Genomic DNA, 19,122 nt, shown 5'->3' on the forward strand with positions numbered 1-19,122 from the left:
AGTGTTTACTGATGATGTGACAGAAGATGTAAACGGCTAAAAGAATTCAGAAGTGGACGCTCGCAGCCACTTCAGACTGCGCTGTATAAAACTTTTTATAGTCTTTCAATGTGAAGAAAAAAAAAAAACAAACGTGAAGAAAAAAAAAACACTTCACAAATCACATTCAACCTTCCATAGAAGAACAACCTGCAAAAACAAACTAGTGAAGAAAATTTCCAATGGAAATTCAATCAACTTGCATTTCTAGTGTCTACCACAGGCAGAAGCCGAGAGAGCTTGATGTTTTCACTGGTTATCTGTCTCATGTAAAACTGTCATGGCATGGTGACGTTTTAATATATATATGTAAAAGAACAATTTCTTAAATAAAAGTTACGTACTGCCACTTTAACCGTTTCTGTGCAGTTTAAATGTGTGTCAAAGGCACATATGTGTAGCACAAAATGAAGACCATTCAACGGATTGCAAATTAAATTTGAAAGCTTTTTACTTTAAGCTAAGTTGGTCAGAGTACATGCGTACAAAGAAAGAAAGTGTCATTATCAAATCATCAAGTTTGACAGGAGTCATATTAAATGTTGTTTTGACTGACTCTGTTTAACCAATTCCTTATAATACGTTGTCACTTTAAGTACTTTAAACATGCAAATATAATCCTGAAAGAAAGTTTTCCCAGAAGTAATTATACAGCTGAAATATTTAAAATGCACCATTTTCTCTGTTGAATGATATTTGTTTGGTTCTTTTAGCAGATGGTCTACATCGTGGGAATAAAAGCCCTTTTCCCTGTTTGATTTGTCTTGCGTGTTTTTTCCTGTTGATGGAAGCTGTTTGGATGTTTCTGAGTCAAACTGGCATAAAACACAAAACACTGTGAACAAGAATGAACATTCTCAGTCCCTCATACACACACACCACCCACACACACGCACGCACATTTTATGTTTTTCTAACTTCAAAGGACTTTGCAGTGACTTCCATTCATTTTTCATTCATCTCCACAGCCTAACTGCCTGACTCTGACTCGTACCCCAAACTGAACCATTATCAGTACATGCTTGACTCTAAACCTAACATCCACTCAATTCACATCATAAAAGTCCTAAACATAACCCCCAAAACTAAAACTTCTCGTTATGTAGATCAGGTTTTTGGGGCCCATAAGTAGCAATGGGTCCTCACAACATAATATTTGTTGGAAAAATGAGCCTTATGATCTTAGAAATGCTGAAACACACACTCATTGTTACCTTCACAGCTCTTCTTGTCAGGAGCCAGTTCGTAGCCAGGGTCACAGGCACACTTGAAGCTGCCAAGAGTGTTTACACACCTCTGCTCGCATCCACCATTGTCTGGCTTGGCACACTCATCTTCCTCTGGAACACACATGAGTCAAAATTCATGTGAAAAGCCTTGGAGAGAAAAGCCGCACGGGAAAAAACAACTAACAGGTACAGCGAGAAAAGAAGTTTCACCGTAAATTCATTAAATACAGCAAGACTTGTGTTGGCATTATTGATGAGTACTTTTAAAGGACAATAAATAAATACATTAAAAAAAATTGAAGAGAAAAACACTCACTGACTGCCTTTATTGAGCTCCCTCACCTTTGAAGAAGTTGGCAGCAAAGCCAGCCTTGTTCACCGTCCCGTCAGAGACAAACTTCATCCACAGAGTGTGAGAGGTGGAGCGAACGTCTTCAGGTTTGTCGTAGCCACAGAAACGGCCAATCAGCGGGCTCGTTTCAAGCGGGCCGTCCCGAACCTCCAGGTAGTCATAGGCGCAGCTGTCGTGCCTCTCGATCTACAACAGTCACAGTCACACGCACACACACACACACGTGTTCAGTGAGACTCTTGGAGTGTCACAGTCATCATCAGTGCCCCGTTTAACCGTTGTGCATGCGAGGACTGAGGCAAACGTAGAGGTCTATGGAAAATGATACAGGTTTTATGTGTGTGGGGTCAGTTGGACCCCATTTCGACATACAAGGGTTAATAGCTGATATGGCTCAAACTTCCTACCTTATTTGCTTTATATAGATTAATCATTGCTGTTAAATGTAAAAAATACTTGCAGTTTTTATGATTGGAAGGGAGAAAAACCAAGGAGTGTCTGTAAAAGAACTGCTGAGAGCATTTATGTAAAATGACCAACTCTGAAGTAAAAGGCGCCACATAATTATTCTCCACAGTTAGCCCAATCCTGACAGCAAATAACAATCTGTAGTTTTCTACACCTGTAAGGAGTGAAGTGTAACACATTGCACTTCACTCCTTATAGATGTAGGAGTGAAGTGCAATGTGTTTCACAGTTTCACACTGCGTCACTCGTTACGCTGCAGCTGTCCTCAGGATGTCTCAGAAAGCCAAAGTATCTTTTCTAGCCAAGTTTTCCCACTTTTCTTTTCAAAGTTAAATTCAATTTTCACATTACTGGCTGCATTTCCACTATTCATACAATTGCGCAAATTGAAATGATGAAGATACATTTACTTAATGGAAACATGCTAATTTTGAAAAAGCTCACTTAAACAGCTTCAGCTGTATTGAAATTGATGTATTTCACAAAACTACAATGGCAACACTTTTTTCACATTACAAGTGATCAACAGCCGGATGTTGCTACTGGAGAAAATAACGAAGAAGACGACAGGAAGTGGTAGGAGGATGGTGGTTTTGTTTTTGTTTTTTTCCAGACAATGTGCAGCTGGCTCCTCCAGAGCTCTCACAGCATCACAGTTCATAAAAAGTTGTGCCATTCCAACGTGTTGAAGTCAAAACTCTTCTGTAAAATCTCCAATTACAGTTTTCCCAAAACACCGCATACAAGGCGGGGCTTGTTGCTCCAACTCCTGAATAAGACGTCACTGTTTCCTCTCATGGATGATAGATGATGAGCACCAGCACCATGACTGACTTATGATATGTATCGTGTAACTGTGATTTTCAATGACTTATCGTGTGACTTAGCTTATTAACATGTGATTTTGATTTCATTTCTCATTTAATGGAAGCACCAAGATTTGCTCACATTTGTAATGGAAACAGCTACTGACACAATCAGGACTTTACAAGTGGATCTACCCTAAAGCAAACAAGTGTGGGAGGGGCTTGTTTCAAACTAAATATGGCTGCAGGAAAGTCAGGACTACACAGCTAATTCCTATGTGATGTACTGATGAACACTTGTGGACACAAATTTCTCCTTGAACATTTGTCCATACAATTATTGAAAGTGGTTTAAACAAAGACTAGGTTTTCACATTTTAATGAAGAAAGAACACTGACTTTTGCACATTCACAGCTGCTGTTTGTAAAGCAGAGGAAGTAATTGATGCAACAGAGCAGAGCAGCACACAGCAACAAATATGGAGAGAATAATCTGAACTATGGGATTAAACACCAGATTCACACACAGCATCCGCTGGAACCTTTACTACCTTTCTAGCAACAATACGAGCGTGAAATTTGACCCAGACTTTCCGAGCTCATGCACACAGTGACACACACACACACTTGGAAACATACAAATACACACACACACACCCACACACAGAGATAGAGAGAGTGGGTCACCTCGAAGGCCTGGAAGCTAAGTCCAACATTGTATCCCTCAGACACAGTGATCCTCCACACACACTCTTTGGAGGGCCTGTAGTCATCAGGGTAGTTGGGAGACTGAATTTGCCCAGAGTCCTTGGTAATTTCCCCTCCACAGATGGCTGAACAGAAAAACAGAGAATCACAGCAGGCAGAGATGGACAGGATGAGTTAGCATCAACCGTTGCTGATTGCAGAGACCTGAAACATTCTCTCTGCACCATGAGTAATGGAGCTAATCTCAAAAACCAGGCATGTTTAATCATCAGACATAAGCCTATGCTGCAAACGAATGCATATGCATGTTAACCAGCAATTTGTCCGAGTGATTTATTAATTTATAGGAGCTGCTACCTTCATAAACAGCAGCAAAGCCTTTGCCCACCCAATTGCTGCTGCTGCGAAACTCGATCCACATCCTGCTGTCGGCTGAGATTAAGACATCAGGGATTTTGTCTCCACAAAACCTGCCTGAGAATCACAAACAGAAAATGAAAATCAACAAAATCACTTTAAGAACTGATTATAAGAAGTGTTTCCCTTATAAGCCCAATTTAACTTAAATTATCTTCACTCTGCCAGGCCAATAACTAAAAAAATTCAAAACATTTTCTCCTGGACTTGTCCCTTCATCCAGCAGTGTGTTATCAGTTCTACCTTCTTTTCTGCTCTGTATCTACCTCAATGACTTCCTTTTTGCCAATCCCTATGACATTTCTCAACTTTCAATTTTCTTTATCAAAATTATTTAATTTTATTTCTTTCAGCGTCCTTCATGAAATAAAAATGTGGAAAATCTTGTCAATGATATATTTTCATAAATGTCTGCTGATTTATATTGATATATGCTGTGACGTGCAGCCACTTCAGATGTTCCATGAACTGCCTATGAGGAAGTAATCATTATTAGACAGTCCTTATGCTCAAAACACATCGGATCTATTTTGGCCTCCAATCCAGCGGAAAACCAAGTCAAATGAAACACGTTAAGGTCGCAGAATCTCTACGACTCGGTCTCTGACTCTCTGACCAAGACGGACCTGAGGTCTGTTTAGGTTGGAGCGACACAGCAGTTTGATGAGACAGAAAGTGAGCCACAGTGGCAAAGTAAAAACATATCCGCTTTGGGGGGAAATATAAACTAAATAAACACTGTACTCACCAAAAAAAGTAGGGTATTTACTATGGTAGGACCTCCAAAGTCAAACAGCTTTAGAGGGGCAGTATTATGAAAAATGTACTTTTATAATCTTTGCAGTGTTATAATGTAATTCCCACATCAAAAGCATACCTATAGTGTTGCTTTGATTCTTTCATTCATGTTTGAGAAATCCTTTAATCTCCCGAGGCAACCATTCAGCTGTGCAAAACACCTGGGGAGAAGCTCCAAGCTTAGGAACTTATAGCTCACTGAGAGGCCCTCCCTGTGACTCCCCCCCCTCAGCTCCTTCAGACTAGCCAGCTCCAATTAGCAAACACCTGGTGGAACTGTACATCAGCTGAGCTCATTATAGGAGCTACTTCTCAGTGCAACGCTGGTAGAAACGTTGTTAAAGGGTCAATAGAGGATTCATGTTGTGACAACTTCCTGAAGGCGGAGTTTTAGAACGAGTAGGAGTTTCTTAAAGAGACAGAGACCCAATTTCAAGGCACTAAATTACAAAGTCAAATTTGTTTTAAGTCATATTTGATATATATATAGAATTTTTATAACAATTGAAGTTAACATAGTTACTCGACTGTGCCATAAAATGCCACTATATCTCCAGAAAATACATCATAATGTCTCTTTAAGCAGTTTACACTGGCAAGGATTTCTGGTACACACTCTCACATGAATACTTGATCTTGCTAGTCTTGTGTTGCATTGACAAACAGTCGATTTTTAAACAGTTGTTTAAAAGTCTGGTCAAAAACTAGAAAGTCAGATGAAAGCGCTGTGTTTTTGGCTGTAAAGTCTTCAGGAGCTGAGACAAATTTCATAACATCTGGAAGAAATTGGATCTTTCACACAGATCTTACCGAGCAGCGGAGCCTTCCTCCAGTATCCATCCCGGACCTCGATGTAATCATACCAGCACAGACTGCTTTTATACAGGTCCATAGTGGTGAAGTTGAGAACAATCTGGAGGATCAAATGAAAGATCCTTTAGTTACTGTGGACGTTAGCATCAGTGACAGAGCAGTGAAAGAAGACAGCATCAATCTGTCATCACACTCTAATTTTTACTGTGTTTTGGTGTGTGTGTGTGTGTGTGCATGTGTGTGTGCGTGTGCATGTGGGTGTGCACCTTTTCTCCAGGAGTGACAGATATTCTCCAGACACAGTGAGTGTATGAGGGGTATCCGTTGGGGTAACCAGGTGAGGAGAAGTTACCGGTTGATTCCTGGAGGGTTTCTCCGCAAGCTGCAACACACCCAGAAGGAAGCTGAGCGTCAGCGACTGGGTTGTTCGTGTTCTGAATTCAACATTCCTCTGTAAAACGGTAATCTACTGGATGTGAACATATACTATATGCGTCTTGTAATTTGTCACTCTGTGGACATCTGACAAATGTAAAACAGCTGAGTTGGGCATTCTGGGCAAATGATCTGACCATTGTTGGTTTTCATTCGGAGCATAACGCTGCTGCTGTCTCTCAAAAGGAAGTTAGCCAAACGTGCCCCTCCTGTCCCATCATGCATGCTGTCTTTTTCCCCCACAATGCCCTGGGGCTCAGTTCATCTGTCAGTGGATATGGTAGCGCCCTAGAATGACCTTATGAGGTTCAAGTTGTATCTGTTTCCAGCTGGGATACATTAATACATTCTCAGTATAATATCGATTTATAGCTTCCACTGAGACACACTGAACTTGCTACTTATGGGCCACATAATATTCAGGAGAAATCAACACAGAAAGCACAAAATGCAATAAAGATACAGCTTATCATTTAGTACTGCATCATTAGCTGTGTTTCTTTTACAAATGTGCGCAAAACTGTCAATATTCCATTAATGTAAAAAAAAACACTATTTCTCAATATGTAGTGTTTCAATTAAATAAGAAACACAAGTAAAATCACATGTAAATACGTTTATTCCCATGACAAGTTGTTAAAAATCATGCTGTGACATCATCCTCCAACTACTTCCTGTTATCGTCTTCTTTGTGGTTTTTGCCAGTGGCAACATGCGGTTGTTGGTCATGTGACTTGTGTGATGTGAAAAAATGTGTTTCCAATGCAGGTTTGCGAAAAAATAAAAACTATTTCAATGTGGTCAAAAAAAACAACAAAAAACAACAAAAACACATCATCCTAGCACCAAAGCGTTTCTTTCTACAAACAGAATTTTTTTCCCCGAAATTGCAGTGTTTCCATTGAGCAAATTTATTTTCTAAATGTCAAGTTGTGTATTTATATGGTAAATGAAAGCACAGCTGTTTTTTATAAAGAGTGTGTGCGTGGGTGTGTGGGTGTGTGCGTGTGTGTGTGGGTGTGTGTGGGCTGAGAGCTTCGGTACCATTTACAAACAGCATTTACAGTGTTGCACCCCAACTCAGTGAGCAGCTCCAGATCATGTCAGGAACTCCTCACCAGGGAGCAGAATGACGCCAGATCTGTACGGGTGTGCTCAAGAACTGAATGTATGAATAAGCCTGCGTGCATGCATGTGTGTGTGTGTGTGTGTGGGGGTGTGTGTGTGTGTGTGTGTGTGCGTGTGTGTGTGTGTGTGGGTGTATGTGTTAGAGACGTGTGAAGACGAATTGGAAAGGTCATGTGGAAAAACATATTGCTACATTCCACCTCTGTGCCTCAGAGACAGGAGAATTTTGTGTTAAAGGTGCAACAGCTTAATAAGGGCCATTATCTTTAGCTTTCTAGCTGAAAACAATAAACATGTTCATAAACCCAAACACGCAGTAACATCATAAACGCATCAATACCTGGACATCTATACAGCTTCCTTGCCTGTGCGATGTCTCCCTTGCTGAGCCTGGTTCTCTGGCCGATAGCCGGCCGGACTCCGTTCTCGTCCCTGGATGGAAGTATTGTGTCGAGGAACATCCCACTGCAGGGAAGAAAGCGAACGTTCGATTTTCCACCACAGAACATAAATGTGTCACCAGAACAGTAAAATACAAGGTGTCCTGGTCAAAATAAATCCTCTAATTTCAGAAACTGGGAACATTTATTGGAATCCATATCAGTGCAGCGGCACTTCGTTCATTAAAGTCTAACTTCAACATAACACTGTTTTTTGCAGGGAATTAAATCATATAGAGCCCAGAATTATTCATACTACTGACCCATTTAGATTTCAAAATGTTATATATATATTTTTTTATTTCTAATAAGAAATTTTAAAAGATTATAAAACAACATAAGGTTTTGGGGAAACAATATTTTTAAGAATTTAATTTACATTTTAGCAAAACATGGCATTTCTACACAAAAAAAAACATTTTCTGTCTTAAATCTGCAGCATGTAACTTTTACAAAAAAATGCTTTTTACATATTTGTTCAAATTATCATTTTGCTGTGGCAATGGCAGTTTTAATAAATATATAAAAAAAAAAAGAAAAAAGAAAGGTTTTTGTAAAAGTTGCATACTGCTGCAAAAACAAACCATGGAGCTGCCAAGACGCTGGAGCTGTTACCGTGAGAAGGTGTTCCTGGCATAGTGCATGATGCTGTCGAAGTCGTATGCTTCTCCAAGAGAGTTCACCTCTCCTGGCTCCATCTTCAAGAAATTATATTCCTGACCTGCACACATATAGACACATTTTCACCAAACAGAGCTAACACTCGATTGTCAAATCTTAGAAATATTATTTCTAAGTTAATTACATTATCATTTAAAACATTTTTATCACAGCTAACCTCCAATAATGATCCAGTTTAAGTGAAATGTTTTAATGTGGTTTTTCTGATATGATGCAAAAATTGGTTTAAGACAACCTCTGAATCACAGTTTTTAAGGTCGGGACAAGTTGACATACAAATGCTTCTAAACACACGGGATGAACCAGTCCCTGCCAGCATGCCCAGGTGGACCCCATATGGGACCCATATGTCAGTCCTCCTTCCCCCCATATGGGGCCCACCTGGGCATGCTGGCAGGGAGTGATGTGTCTGCACATTACACGGCATTTAAACTGGCAGATAATTTGCCAAGTCATATGTAAGAGTGAAATATGAGTTTTCCTGTCCTAATTTTAAACGTCGATGCAGAGGCAGATCTAAAATAGCTCTTTGCATCATTTTGTATGTATTTAACAAAGATTTCTGATATATTTGTGATATTTATTACAACCATAATTAAGTTGCAACCAGGGCAAACAGGCTTTTATTCACCAGATCATTTGTGTTACGCAAGTTACGATGGAAAAATACCATCTGCTAAAAGCTGACAAAAACGGAAAAACAGAAGAGGCAAGGCAAAAAGAGGTCAAGGATGTTAAAGTACACTAAAAAATTTACTCATTTGTTACAGCTAGTTTTATTAGTTTTGCTCAAGCTGTAATTGATTCGATTCATTCTGAAATCTTGAGCAAAACTACTCTAAAACTAGAGCAGTTTATGTTTGTTTGTTTTTTTCAGGTACAACTCCATGTTGCTTTCGTTGAGGTACACGTGACATCTGCAAATAATTATTCTGTTAAAATAAATTGTCTACTTTGCATTTAAAATTGTGCCGTTGCTCTAAGAAAAAAAGAATTAAATAATTTGATTGTCAACAAATGCTTGTCTGTCAGAGGCTGATAAACCAGAGTGCACCAATTGCAGTTTTCTGGCCTGACCTGCCGATTCTGATTTTGGCCGATTCTGACTTTGTTGTGTCTTAAATGTTGCTAAATATGGTAAGAAAGTCTGTGAGTTGGCAACAGTGGGGTGACTATTGTTAACTGCAAACGTGCAGACATGACCAGTCGGTCAAACCTCTCTCACAGCAAAGCAAAAGAGGACAATTGGCTTAAGAATACAAAAGCCAATTGATTTTTAGACCTTTGAGAGATAAATAAGGTCGGCGGATAAAAATCGGCTTCACATTTAAGCGTCAGGCGATCACCAATCTTCCAAAATTAGGGAAATTGGGGCCAATTTATAAGCCAGTCGATTTATTGGTGCATTCCTAATGATAAAACAAAAAATAAACTAAACTCTGCAGAGAAGCTGCATCAGTATTATGTGTAGGTGAGGAACTCAGAGCATGTGAAGGGTGGAGGGTGGTGGGACTGAAGGTGGTGATGCTTCTAAATAAATCTGCTGCCCAGTAATTTGAAGCTGTCTGGCTGTGTGACAGAGCAGAGGTGTGTTTGTGGAAATGTGACAGACGGTCGTCTCGGGGCCTTCACAGTCATTAGGAGATCCATTCACACCTCCTGCTGGAACCCAGGCGTGAGCGCGAACCCGAGGCAAGCCGTGCTTGCCTCCTGTGACCGCTGGGGTTGCCTATAAATAGGCGGCACCCTGAGCGGCCCTGAGACGTTAGTGTCTCTGCGGTAATGAGTCTCACCCGGCTGGATGTTATCCCGGATTATGGTCACATGATCATCACGGTCGGGCCGAGTGTGTTCGTGCCAGAAGCCGATGACATGGCCCAGCTCGTGAACCACAATGCCAAACTTGTCGCAGTTCTTCCCTATGGAGATGGCCTGGGGTCCGTTGCCACGGCGACCCACGTAGGAACAACACCTGTGATGGATTGGTATGAATTTCACAGCAGGGAGGCAATTAAACACAGGTTTAGTAGTGAGGAGTTTGGGGGGATAAAATGCACTTAGTCAACAGCAAACTCATAAACACAGTGGAAAGCTCATATTTAATCATATTAATACCATAAAACTGCAGTTTTCTAAGCTTACATGAATAATCACTTGTAAGACTGAACAGAGAACCTGATTCATTTTTTTTCCTGACTATTACAGTCATCGGTGCCAGGCCAACAAATCTGATTAAAGTTATCCAGTGAGCTGATTGCATGGTGAGGATCAGGAGCCAGGTTGCAACACAAGCACGAATAGATAATGTAGAAAAACAGATACACAATATTTACCAGTGGAGCTAAATAGATTAAAATTTAAACCATAAGAATTAGGATGAGGCTTTGGTAGTTCTCTCACAAACATCAATGCTCTATATGGAACACAAAGCTGGATGTCCTGCTTTCCAGCTGTCCGCTCACCATTTTTCTTTTCTTTTTTGATACAATCAACCCTAATATCCTCAGTCACTGTAAAGAATCACGACTCACAACATCCAGTGAGTGAAGTGTCACTGCTGTCCAAACACACTCTGACCCCACCGTGCTGCCACTCGACAGAACAATGCACTTCTGCCGAGTCGGAACAAAAGGACTGCCCGAACATACAAACACTTAAAACCGAGTCCCGTGATTGGTGGGATGGGGAAACAGGAGCAGGACAGGAAGGAAAGCAAAGCCATTGTTGAGTGACCATATCGTCTCTCACTGTGACAAGGTCACTAGTGAACCCTAGGTACACACACACACACACACACACACACACACACACATAGAGCCACGCACACAATCCAAGATATACAAAGACGTCTTCCAGTCTTACCCGCAGGGTCTGTAGGTGAAGACGATGTAGCTTTCCTCATCCGTCTTTTCAATGAAAGTTACACAAGTCTGTTTCTCCCAGTGACGCATGGCCTGCTTGAACATGGCCCTCTGACTACCTAAAACACACACATTTTACATCCTACCTTTACACAATTAAGTGTGCATTAACGCAGCTGCGTGGCGAGGGTTGAGCAGCTGAGCGGAGTTGTTACCAGTGAAGTTTCCTCCGATGACGTAGGGGATGACTCCCCCGGGCCAGATCCGTTCAGCTCGGGATGTGGCCGCTCGAGGAACACGGCTCTTCGCCGCCTCGCTAGGACTCCCACCTTTCCAGGTTTGGCTTTTTGAACTGGCAGCTCCCTTGCTTTCATTCTTCGGGATGTAGTCTAATTTAGAGTGAAGTGAGAAAAGCCATTATATTATTTTTACATATTATTAAATATTAGAGTTCTAGAGTTTTTCCACCAGGACATTTTGTAGCACAATCAAGTAACTATGTCACTTCTAGTTATAAAAATGCTTCATATATATGACTTAAAAGAAAACTGACTTTGTAATTTAAGGCCTTGAAGTCGGGCATCTGTCTCTTTAAGAAACTCTTGCTCTTTCTGAAACTCCGCCTCCAGGAAGTCATCACAACATGGCTCCTCTATTAACCCTTTGACAATGTTTTTACCAGCATTTCATAGAAAAGTAGCTCCTACAATGAGCTCAGGAGATGGACAGTTTTACCAGGTGTTTGCTAATTTGTGCTGGCTAGTCTGAAGGAGCTGAAAGGACAGGCATTACTTATGATGTTAGATCAGATGTTGCTGCCCATCCAAATCTGGTTTATCATTTTTCAATGAAAAACATGTCAGACAGCTTCCAGTGTCATGGATACTAACTTGTTAAAGGCACAAAAGAGAACTAAATGTATCCCTCTCTAAAATAAGAGTCAATGTCAGGGTGAATTTCATGTTGCATACCAAAGCCAAATCTGCGTATTCTCTCCAGTAGAAGGTATAACGATCCTCTCTTCACATCTTCATGTTCCCCAAGGCCTCCTGATTAAGAAGACAAGCAAAAACACATAACATAAAGTTATATTTGTCTACTTTTATGCTTCTATGCAGCAGCTTCTGAACAAATCTGAAAATGCGTGAAAAGAGTGTGAGTCAGCGTTGAAAGAAGGCACTCACCTGAAGTGTGTCCCTGTCGGGAGTGTGAACGCACATGTGTGTGTTGTTTGAGGTCTATCGTTCTGTCGATGTGGAACATCTGCAGGTCCTCCTCATCCAAGGCGATGTCACCCCAAAATACAGCTGAAAGCAAGTAGAAGAAAATGCTGAACACACGCGTCAACATCAAAAACAGAGCTGGTGGTGTGACCGTAAAACCTGTCATATTTCATATCGGTCGATATTGATAATTATTGATTAGTTTTTTGTCTTAAATATACAAAATACTGCAAAACTTGTGATGTGACCATTTCTGTTTTAAGTTGTTTTTATTTTCTCCTCTCCCTCCACGCCATTGTTTGTTTTTTTGTTTTTTATCAGTTATAAAAAAAACTGTGAAACCTGAAACTGCTGCTACGTGATTACTCAATATGTTGTTGCTAAGTAACCAAAGAGTGAGTGAGTTAATGGATGCCACTGAACTTGCTTAGAGTTTGAGTATCTAAAGCCTTTCCTCTGCCTACATGTCCCAGAATGCTGTGCGGTTCAGGACTTCAGTGAATTTATTAAAAATTCTATAAGACCTATATGATGTTATTAATTTATTATCCTGCCCTAATAAAAAACTAAGACGTCAAACTTTAGCAAAGATGAAAGCCAAAGACTAAAAGTGAGTGTTTAAAAGTGCTTTGAATTCTCACATTAATTCATATCATAATATTTATTCCAATAGCCTCAGTACAATTGCAATAAATGTTTTTAACGAGTCACTTGTTTTTGAAGAAGCTCATTTGAAAAGAGACTGTTTCAGAAATATGAAATGACTTCAACTACTGCTATTAGTATTTATTTCCTACTTCTGTTTTTCTTAGAAATCACATTATTACTAAGATGCTTCATCAGGACATTTTCTCTGACCACTTGTCCTTGCCAGGCCGCAGAGAGTCAGTGCTGATTTCTGCCGGTCAACAAAGAGCCACAGCCATCTTTTGTTTTATCAAGTGCCTGTTGCAAATGAACTATAGTTATTTAGTTGAAAGTCAACAATGTCACTGAAAAGAAGTTGACTCACTTAAAACCTGCTTGTAATAATAGCCAACACGTGAATTTCTGAGAATGGATTAAGATCTGCCTGGCCTTAAGATTCTTAAGGTTGTTCAGGCTTGGATTTATTCGATCTGACCTAGACTGACCTACTAACACTTATTGTGAGAAGGTTTAAATTCCTTTGATTAGGTTAATACAATGTGCCTCAGTTCACAGAGATCTAGGATACAGAAACTGTCCCACATAAGGGAAACCAGTCCACACGACTCCTGGAGTAGACGCTTTTTTAAAGGAATTAGCCTGTAATGTGATCCGATCTGTGTTGGCCAAACTGCTGCCTTCCAAAAAAATATACATAAACATGACCGTCTGATGGAAAACAAGCTAATACTCATGTTCACAGATGACATGCAGAGGTGGGTACAGACATTAAAAAAATATACTCAGGTACGAGCAGACCTGCCTGACTGACTTTATTCAAGTAAAAGTAGAAAAAAGTCCTCACCCAGGTTAAAATCTCCAAAGACTGCCTCCAGAAATGACAGCAGTTGACTATTTCATTACTTCAAGCACATTTAACCCAATCTTTATTTATTCATTTATTTCAAATATGATAGTAGTATAAAATCATGAACAAGAACAAGGAATGCAAAAAAACATATTTTTGTATCACAATAATCTTAACATGCTCAAAAAGGAGAAGGAAGAGCAGGAAGTAGGAAGCCAGTCGCAGGCATACTTTACACATTCGGAATATTCAGCTCTTAATAAAATGACTTTCTGATTTGTTTTTTTGTTAGATTTTGTATTTATATTTTTGCTACAGTAAATCCTCTCATTTTGAATTGTACCAGAGGTCCTGTGTGGTGAATGTCCGAAGTGAAGTGAATAAATATGCTGCCACCATCTGATTTCAGTTCTAATTTCTAATCATAATAAATTCTATAAAACCCTACAAACTAATTGACTTCAAAATGAGACACTCCATTTTTTGGCCACTGCCTGTGACTGTAATGATGTCTTGAAGTCCAGCAACTTGCTGACTTTCAGAAACCTTGTCATGCAGCAGCATGGGGTCTCACTTTAAACTTTCTTATGCACATTGAGAAACTTGTGTTTCACATCAGCTGGAGCTTAGACCAGCTTAGCCAGTTGCACTGCTTACTTACTGCTTACTTACACACCACACAAAAATGCACACACTGAGCCACCAGGCCGGTGGTCTTACAGTGGTCTGACATCAGGTCATGTGTAGGATTTTTTTTGGAGAGCTGCTCTCATTAATGACCCATGAAAACTTCCATCCTGCCTTCCTAATTCTCTCTACCCGTTCCCCGTCTCCTCAATCGGCTTCTGACATAACTTTGAATGTGAGCCACGCAGGCTTACGTTCAAAGTTATAATTCACAGAATTAATTTCTCGCACAGGATGTGAACAGATTTCCTTAGAGCAGGATGTAGCTGAAGGAATCTTGGACTAATCAACAGTTCGTAACAATGGGTAAAGTGCAGGTTAATGTTATGCTCAATGGCCTTATCTTAGCAGGTGTGAAAAATATATTTCCATTTTATTACAATTGCATAATCTCATGCTTAAAAATGGAATTCAGGGGAACATTTCACTTGAATTTGTACTCAATTGAGAAAAGTCCTTTGTTAAAAAAAATAATCTTAGAAAAATCACAAGTGACACAGAGGCAAGGTTAAATCAGCCACCGGTCAAAAGACTGAACTAGGACCCTGTTCAGCTTGCCGCCACACACACCAAGGAGGATGATAAACTGAGGTGGAAAAAAACATCACTGTTTGAGAACTTCAGCAAAAAGTGATGTTTTAGGGTCATAACAGCCATTAAACTGTCATGACCCTACATGCTATTTGTCAGGAAAAAGCCTTCTCAGTCCAGATATATGCTGAGTTTTTGTGAGGGTTTTTACTAGGAGTTGTGTGCCAATGTCAGAGGAGACTTTGAGTTTTTCAGTAACAAACACTCCAGGCAGGTCTGGTGCGTAGCGAAGGATAAATATCTACAGAAGCATCTCATTCCCATTGTTAAGCATGGAGGAGGAGCTGTGGCTCTGTTTTTGTTTTGGGAGGGGGGGCGGTAATTAATTACAATGGGTAATTACTGGATAATGAGCTAAAACATGTGGAGGGAACAACACAGAAATGGCTCAAAGGACACAAAATAAATCTTCTACCATGGTTATCTCAGTCCCCAGGCTTAAAGAACAACAGAGACCATCAGCAAGATAAAAGAGATGAAAACGAGAGGATCTCTCTTTCTCTACTTCTCTCTCTCTCTCTCTCTCTCCCTCTCTCTGTCTCTCTCTGTATGCTCCTTCTTAAAGAGACAGAGGCCCAATATAAGGCATTAAATTACAAAGTCAAATTTCTTTGGAGTCATGTTTGATACAGACAGCATTGTTGCTATAAAAAGCCCTAGAAAATACACAGTACTGTCCCTGTGCCTTTCCTCTGATGAAGGGAAGTCACATCCCACTGATGTCATGGAGGTTGATGGTTTATAATGAATGAGAACTCCAGCAACCAAGAACAAATGTTGCATGTGAAGCTTCAGAACTGCACATGTTTAACGGTTTCACCTTCCATTCACCACCATCAATAACCCACATTCTAAATCAAAAGACCTAAAATCACTTACTATGGAATAAATATGTCACGTTAGACATTTTTATGGCAGATTTGAGATACAGCCATGCACCAAAAGGCTCACAAAGAGACATAAGTAATAGTTTAACTGCTCTGTGTTTTCACAGCTGTAACTTTCAGTCAGACAGTTCTATTCTCCCTTTATAGTCGTAAATAAACAGTTTTTTTTTAAACCCATCGAAAACACAGCAGCTTTTACTGTTATAGTACTGCATATATTGAACATGGTCATGGAGATACTGGTTCATGCATGAACTTATTAACTGGTTGAAAAGCCATAGAACATGTTACCAGCATCTCCATAACTTTTAGGATTTTGTATTAATTTGACATTTTTTGACACACTTCAGGAGAAGTTCATTGGGTGCTTGTGTCTGCACCTGCAGTACAAGTGGAAATAAATGCAGCTCATTTAGTCAAATAAACAACTCTTACCGAAGGATTCAAACGCTTTATGAAGACATAATTAATCCAAAATGAACCGACTTTATGCTGGAAGCTCTTCCACCTGTCCTGGCTTGGAAACAGCAGCCAGTGGAAGTTGCTCCAGGAAACAATCACAGCAGATCTATAAACCTTCTTCTACTGGCTCTGTTCAACTCTAAGAAGGATTTTTGACTTGTTGATCATGTTGGAGTCAAATGACTTGATTTAGCACATTGTAGGATATGAGATTTGACAAATAGATTAAAGGTTTATTGAACTAGTATTTCATATAAAAGATAATAATGATATATATATATGTGCTGAAAATGACTTGCTGAACTTCAAACTAAGTGATTTTGACTGTGGTGCGGCTGTTGGTGATGGGCTGCTCACAAACTGCTGATCTCCTGGCCTTGATTTTACAAAGAAAGGCCCAAAGAAGAAGCAGATCCAGTGAGTGGAAGTTGTGTGGAAGAAGGACATCAGAGGATAAAGGAGAACGGGCAGACTGGTACGAGATTGTAAACAGGCGACAGCGGCTCAAACAACAACTCACTAAAACAAAAGAATGCAGAATACCATCATATGACACATCAAACCTTGAAGCAGATGGCCAACAGCAGCAGAAGACCACATCAAGTGGAACTCCTGTCAGCTAAGACCCGAAAAATGAGGCTACAATTCACACCAGCTCACCAAAATTGGACAATAAAGAGACTGGTTGGAAAATTTCTTGCCACAAAAGGTTGTGAGTTCAGCTGTTTGGTATCTTGAGATTTGCCTGTTAACTATTACACTGGGGGTCTGGATGACCCCCTGTCCTGCAACTTTAAACACGCCTCTGCTTCAACTCACCTGAGTCAAATAACAAGCAGAACTCTGGAGAACTTCATGCACTGAGGAAGGGATTCAGCCAATTGAGGTGGTTCGACACCGGCCCTCTACCACTGGATTTGAAGAACCCTGGATTAAGACGTGCTTGAACTGTAACAGCAGCCCAGCCTTTTTTATGCATAGTGACAAGTAAAATCCCAATCTAGCTTACTCTAAATCTTAATTACAAGACAAAGACAAGCATGTTTCCCCCCAAAGAAACTAAGTAAGCGGAACAACAGGAGGAACTCCTAAAATCATAGAGTGCCAACTTTTTTGGATCAGAACGTCAAGAATGAAACTGTAAAGCAGTCTAAGGGTGTTTCTGCACCTGGTAGTCCAATAGACTGTGTGTGATTTGAGATCAAAACTGCTATATTTGTTACATTTTCAGCTGGTGCAGTTCACTTTCATACTGCACTGTGTCAAACGATCCAAACTACGTGAAAAACATGTTCCCATCCTCAAGAACCACTGAAGGAAACAACACGAAAGCATCAGAAGAAGACAATGAATGTAATTTCATTCTTTGCAAAATGGAGTGGCGCCAGATTTTAGTGGTTTTTTTCATAAAAGAACCTGAGCCATTTCTCCTGCTAGCACTACACTTGTGCGATTGTTTTGATTGTATTTACCCAGAATGCCTTGGGGTATAGTTTGCATCTGGTCTGCTTGGCGTTCACATATACTTTCAAATCACAGCAGAGTTCAAGTCAACTGAAGTGAGATATGGTTTTTAGGGTTTGCTTTTTTGGACTGCATCAGAGTTCAACGTTGCACCGTCCGAAACAAACTGAACTTTGTAGGCAAATGAATTGGAGTTTGATTGAAGTGGATTAAACAGGGCTGGTGTGAATACACCCAAAAAAGAATTTTTGTATGAATGATTTCGTCATAGACCATATTTAGAGACAATGGATTGTATCAAAAGGAGTATGGAATCATATTACATTTTGACATGAATGATCTTACTTGGAAAGTAAAATGATCTTCATATTCCGAAAAAATTCTGAAGCTGCTTTAACTGAGCAGGAAACAAAAAAGAAAAAAGGACCTTAAGAATAAACAGAAATAGTGCTAAATGTCATGTGATCATCAGTCGAACATTTTACAAAGTAGTTTTTCTGTGGGAATGGAGATTGCAGTTATTAGATTTGTTTCCATCAAACAAGTAACATTTTTCTCTCTTATTCATCCAGCTGGTTTCTCTGTATTTACAGCAGTTCATATGGATGACATTGTTGTGAATGCCTAACAGATAACCATCTGTAGATGACTATCTGTGCTTAATTATTGCTCTCCATGGGGATTAAAGACACTAACACATTAACAATAGCCGAGGAGAGGCTTGTCACTTGGTTAATCAGGGTAGCTATTGAAGGAAATGGGGGAGAAGACCAGACTATTGTGTTCATTACAGTCCATTGTGCTGAAGGAGACAGGAGCAAACCACAGGGACCAGTGACTTACAAAATACTGTAAACGTGGGCTGTGTTGCCCAGAAGCTACAGATCATGGACGATTTAAAGAGGATTTTTCTTTTTGTTGTACAACATAACTGATCATAACATTTACTTTATCAAAGCTGTTATGTACTAAGTGCGCTCTCAAGCTTCCCCTGTAACAAATTAAAGAATGAAAAATGAAAAATGAAAATATAACTGTAGCTGAGTTTACCTGACCTTGTGTATCGTTCAGAACAGCGGCGCCTAAACTTTTTGCCATTAGGGCCAAAAATGTCAACGTGAAGGCCACATGTTTTAAA

The 19,122-nt window shown here is 39.9% G+C and overlaps 1 protein-coding gene across 3 annotated transcripts in view; it reads right to left on the bottom strand.

The window, feature by feature from the left end:
- Positions 1-19,122, bottom strand: part of tll1 (tolloid-like 1) — a 57,816-nt gene that overhangs the window by 21,924 nt on the left and 16,770 nt on the right. For 2 of the 3 annotated variants that reach the window (XM_016670341.1, XM_016670340.1), the window contains 13 exons: positions 12,360-12,482; positions 12,147-12,224; positions 11,391-11,564; positions 11,177-11,294; positions 10,108-10,286; positions 8,249-8,354; positions 7,534-7,658; positions 5,897-6,012; positions 5,628-5,730; positions 3,960-4,076; positions 3,582-3,727; positions 1,611-1,806; positions 911-1,379 (listed from right to left, as the gene is read on the bottom strand). In XM_016670341.1, the coding sequence (XP_016525827.1) occupies positions 1,222-1,379; positions 1,611-1,806; positions 3,582-3,727; positions 3,960-4,076; positions 5,628-5,730; positions 5,897-6,012; positions 7,534-7,658; positions 8,249-8,354; positions 10,108-10,286; positions 11,177-11,294; positions 11,391-11,564; positions 12,147-12,224; positions 12,360-12,482 (1,739 nt within the window). In that variant the 3' untranslated portion in view covers positions 911-1,221. Of the gene's footprint in view, positions 1-910; positions 1,380-1,610; positions 1,807-3,581; positions 3,728-3,959; positions 4,077-5,627; positions 5,731-5,896; positions 6,013-7,533; positions 7,659-8,248; positions 8,355-10,107; positions 10,287-11,176; positions 11,295-11,390; positions 11,565-12,146; positions 12,225-12,359; positions 12,483-19,122 lie in introns of those variants that run through there. The other variant, XM_016670342.1, reaches the window with a different exon arrangement.

This window comes from Poecilia formosa, unplaced genomic scaffold (genome assembly GCF_000485575.1).
Source record: "Poecilia formosa unplaced genomic scaffold, Poecilia_formosa-5.1.2 Scaffold32, whole genome shotgun sequence".
Classification (NCBI taxonomy): Eukaryota; Metazoa; Chordata; class Actinopteri; order Cyprinodontiformes; family Poeciliidae; genus Poecilia; species Poecilia formosa.